The sequence below is a fragment of the Trachymyrmex septentrionalis genome, unplaced genomic scaffold (assembly GCF_001594115.1).
Source record: "Trachymyrmex septentrionalis isolate Tsep2-gDNA-1 unplaced genomic scaffold, Tsep1.0 scaffold24, whole genome shotgun sequence".
NCBI classification, from domain to species: domain Eukaryota; kingdom Metazoa; phylum Arthropoda; class Insecta; order Hymenoptera; family Formicidae; genus Trachymyrmex; species Trachymyrmex septentrionalis.
Genome location: NW_017305397.1, coordinates 2,418,569 through 2,423,137, shown reverse-complemented (window position 1 = coordinate 2,423,137; position 4,569 = coordinate 2,418,569). Strand labels below are relative to the sequence as shown.

At 37.2% G+C, this 4,569-nt stretch overlaps 1 protein-coding gene across 2 annotated transcripts in view; it reads right to left on the bottom strand.

Moving 5' to 3' along the window:
- LOC108748614 (ras GTPase-activating protein 3) overlaps positions 1-2,686 on the bottom strand; it is a 6,511-nt gene extending 3,825 nt beyond the window's left edge. For both annotated transcript variants that reach the window (XM_018486861.1, XM_018486862.1), the window contains exons 1-4: positions 2,591-2,686; positions 744-864; positions 387-656; positions 117-273 (exon numbers count right to left, since the gene is read on the bottom strand). In XM_018486861.1, coding sequence (XP_018342363.1) covers positions 117-273; positions 387-656; positions 744-864; positions 2,591-2,645 — 603 coding nt within the window. In that variant the 5' untranslated portion in view covers positions 2,646-2,686. The remainder of the gene's footprint in view (positions 1-116; positions 274-386; positions 657-743; positions 865-2,590) is intronic.
- Positions 2,687-4,569: the final 1,883 nt, after the last annotated feature.

Here is a 4,569-nt window from a genome sequence, read left to right as displayed (position 1 = left end):
CTATACACACACACAAAACACACGAATACATATAATACACACACACGCGCGCGCGCGCGCGCACGCACGCACGCACGTACGCACACACAAGGTGAAAAGATAATATATTTTCTTACCTCAAATACAAATGTTTCATTAAAACGTGGAGATGCTGTTTTCTTTTTAACTTTTGTGCGTTTTGATATTTGTTTACCATTACTATAAATGACTGTAACAGTTGCAAAGGGATCACAGCTACCATTTTTAATGGTTAATTCACTACATTCTATTATTCTGCAATACATATAGTCAAATATTATTGAATATTCTAGATTCTAATTTTTTATATACGAGACAGTTGAGCACTACGTAATACAATATAATATATATACTATTTCACTACTCACCTTACTGTAAGTTTAGGCTGAGCGTGTTCAACTTGAGGTTGCAAAGCAAGTTCTAAATGAGCCTTGCCTTGGACTTCAGAGTCAGCATCGACTGGTTTCAGAGGAAACCAATGCTCTTTGTTATGATATGTAGCTAAATCTTCTCTTTTTATTGCTACTTTTCCCAAAATTTTATCTTGTTTTAAATGCCTATCTCTATCATATACATAAATACCAAGGTAACGAAATTTTCTGGGCACTTCAAATTGAAATTCCTCTCCAAAAAACGGACTGTACAAAGAGAACAAAAAATATTTCGAAATTACTTTAATTTATGAATTATATCATAAAAAAACAAACAAATTTTAGCAGACTTACTTGAGAGTTCTTTCCATAGTTGTCGTTCTGAATATTTCCTCTTGATCCAGCGATAAGGTGCAGTAAACATCTCGTGTACCTGGAGATCCATGACTTCGACTTTGAAGGTTCTTTGCTTCTCCTGTAGAAAGTATCAATAGCTTAATTTCTTGAAAAATAATTCTGATACTAGAATTCGAATTACATCTTAATCATAATTCAGAATAATTAATAACAAATCCGGTCACTTGCACACTGGATTAGTGCTAATTAAAAGCTGCTATACATAAAATTGGCAAAATTAAATGTAAAACCATATGAATATTTTAAATGGTTAAATGCTTAAAAATGACATTATATTATTTAATATAGACATACGAATTACTTTATAATTGAAGTTAATTATATTATGTCACTGCACTTAGATACCATAAAGCAGTTTTTAATTCAGTGTAGTGCAAATGATCGAATTCACCATAAGATAAAAAAAATTATTGCATTTAAACACACTCATATCTTACAATCATGTCATTGTAAGTTTTCTCACTTGGAGTATCATTTCATGCAACAATTTCACACAGAAGAAAAGTATTGATAAATTATAGCAAATTCGAGTATGCACTAATGGACATTAAAGCCATTGTAATAACAGATTGATGTAAAAATATATGTTTAATATAAATATAGAAACGAGTTAATTCGCGAAAGCTTCAATTCTTCACACCTTATTATGTTATTAGGCAAAAAATATATTTTATATTTCAAAATATCTGCATTTCACATTTACACTCTGATTAAATCAATGTACAACGGCTTTGATATGCACCAGTGCGCGCTAATGCGACCAACCGAATCGCTATTAGAAAAATATATTGTTTATATTATCACACGTTGCACATAGAATAAAAAAAAGTGAATATCATGCGAAGTAACTTGAATACTGAATTATCGAGTAATTGATATCCAATAATTATTGTTATGCAATACACTTTTATTTTCATCCACATAATTATACTTTTAATAACAATCGACGATTTTTTGAAATTTCTTGTCTCTATCAGACATTTCAAGACAAGATCCTGATTTTATTTTAAACTTTTCAAATGCCATTGTAAGCATCTTCGTATTAATGTCGTTCATTATTTATTCTCTAATTAAATAATTTCTCGAAGGCAACTGAAAGGGTCGCATTACATTTTCGGTAATTCATAGAAAGTCACGGGGGATTAACGAGACTGAAAAGAAGTTGATATACACTACGCCACTTCTTCGCACGTTAGACGGCAATCCAAGTCATTCATAGGAACGTACGTCGCGTATTTCATAGGAGCGGAAGCAAGACGAGACTTCACATCCGATCGAAGACTGACCATCGAAAATTTCGGTAAATACGTCTTTTCACGATCGCACAAGCTTTCTCGCCGTACGATCGTGCGGCATACACAGCAGTACACACGCATGCACGCACGCGCATACACACACACACACATACATATATATACACACACATACGCGCGCGCGCGCGCGCGGGCGCGTAGGAGGACAACGACGCGTGGGAGTTGAGAATGTACGCGTCGATTGCCAGCGAATTTCGCGTGAAAATCAGACGTCGTCCTCGATCGATTCGTAGATCGGCCCGATACGCGATCGTCGGCCGGCGTTCATTGCCCATTTCGAGTCTCTGCTGCTGGTGAGAAGGTGGATACGGCCGTGGGAGTCGAATTAGGTGACATCCCGAACGCGCGCGGCGCGAGGAAAACGGCCGCGATCGCGGCCACATCCACGGAGATATCGCCGTGGCGACAACTCGCGTCGTACATTACGCTCGTAAATCACTCGCGGTAGCGGCCGCACGTCTATTCTCCTACCGATTTTGATCCTTAGCCTTTCTTCAACGCGGACTAGGCGCGTCTTCTCGGCCATGTTACCTCCATGACACTACTGAGTGACTACACGAACGAAGCGGTTCGTTCATTCTGTGAATGGGTCTAAGTCAGGGCCGTAACGCCACATCCCGGCGCCCCCTCCCTAGCCCTACCTGTGCCGCCTAGCTTGGCTCCGGCTCCTTCCTCGCTACGCTACATCTGACTGGATCTGACTATCCGACTTCTCGCATCCCCTCCCCACCCGTTATCACGCGATGCCATTATGGCTATTACTTCCTTCTTACGTCCGTTCTTGTCGAGCTCGCGCGTCTGTGCTCGCGCTTTACAAATACATGGAAAAGGGACCGCGTGTGGACCGTGGTGGAGACGTGCGGAAAACACGAGGTGGCTTTAAGCCCCGCGACTTATCGCGCTTACGTACGTTGTTCATTTCATCGTCACGACGTACGCTGCACTGCTTCCAACTGCTTCATTCGCGAACGTGGGATTTCTCTTTGCGAGTATCGAATTTTATAATTACGCCGATTTTTATTGCTCAGGAATGTTAATTTCTAAATTTGTATACATGTTGAAATATTGATATGGCCCGCTTCGGGACAATCGACATTCACCCGAATACGCATGTTTTACTACGTGAATGGAATCGATAATCTGCAACTATGAATGCAGCAATGTACGCGACGCGACGATTATTGCAAAACCTGCTTTTTTTTATTACGAGAAGATATTAGTAATGTATGATAATACCGATGTAACGATAGATTATTCTTATTCTTGTCTCGTCACTCGATATGAATGGTAGATGATGACGTATTATACTTTTTGTTTTCGGTATCGTAAGATGATGTAAGATATATTACTATTATTAGCGAACAATTAGCGAGTTAAAGTTAAAACTTAATCTTAGCAATTATATAACCGGTATCGGATTTTAATTAACTATTAGAATTAAAATGTAACAATAACATGAAAAGCTAAATTCTTAATCCAAAAGTTAGATTAATTCATATAAGTCTTTCTATTGGAATCAAAATAAAGTATGGCACAAATAAATAATATAATTAAATGTACGTTCTACTCTTTTCCAAAAGAATAATTTCTCTCAACCGTGTATGTATCACAGTTGCGCATACATAATTTTATCACATTACATATATTGTATATTATTTAATAATAATCAACTATATTGATATAATCTAATTTTTAATAATAATTTTTAATAAATTACTACAGCAGTTCTTAGAAACAAAAGGATTAATTTTTTGAATTTTATCTACAAGAATATTTAGTTTTATCCTCCCTTTCCTCCTCTTTCATTGTTATTTTTTCATATTATTTTTATTATATCGTTTATATAGTGAAATTATATAATGTGATAGAGAAATATACATTTCGTTTCCAATCCAACGCATCCATTTATTTTTTCGTGCAACAATTCGTCAATGGATCGATCGCGTGCATCATGGTACGATAGCTACTCGTTACGAGGTTGGCTTGTACCGGGTGACTAACACATAAAAGCGCGCGCGTCACGCTCTCCGCCGTTCGCGATGTGAGCACATGACATATATGAGCGCAGGATTAAACCCACTGCTCACACGATTCGTCTCTCTCTTTCTTCTCCCCTCTTTCTCTCTCTATCTTAAGCGCGTACTCTATCTTATGTCCGATTTTTTACACACACACACACACACACACACACACACACACACACACACACAAAAGAAAGAATATATTTTTTATATGTATAAGTATATAAAAAAAATTTTATATGTATATATATATATATTTCCTTTTTATCTTTGATACATCAGATTTATCTGTTATCCATGCACGAAATTAAATATAGCGAGAGTGTGTTACGTACTCTTACGCGCACATTTGGGACTGTATTGGTTTACGTCGCTTAACTATACATGCGTGTATAAGTGGTGAGCCACTTCCTGATGGCGCAATGGCTC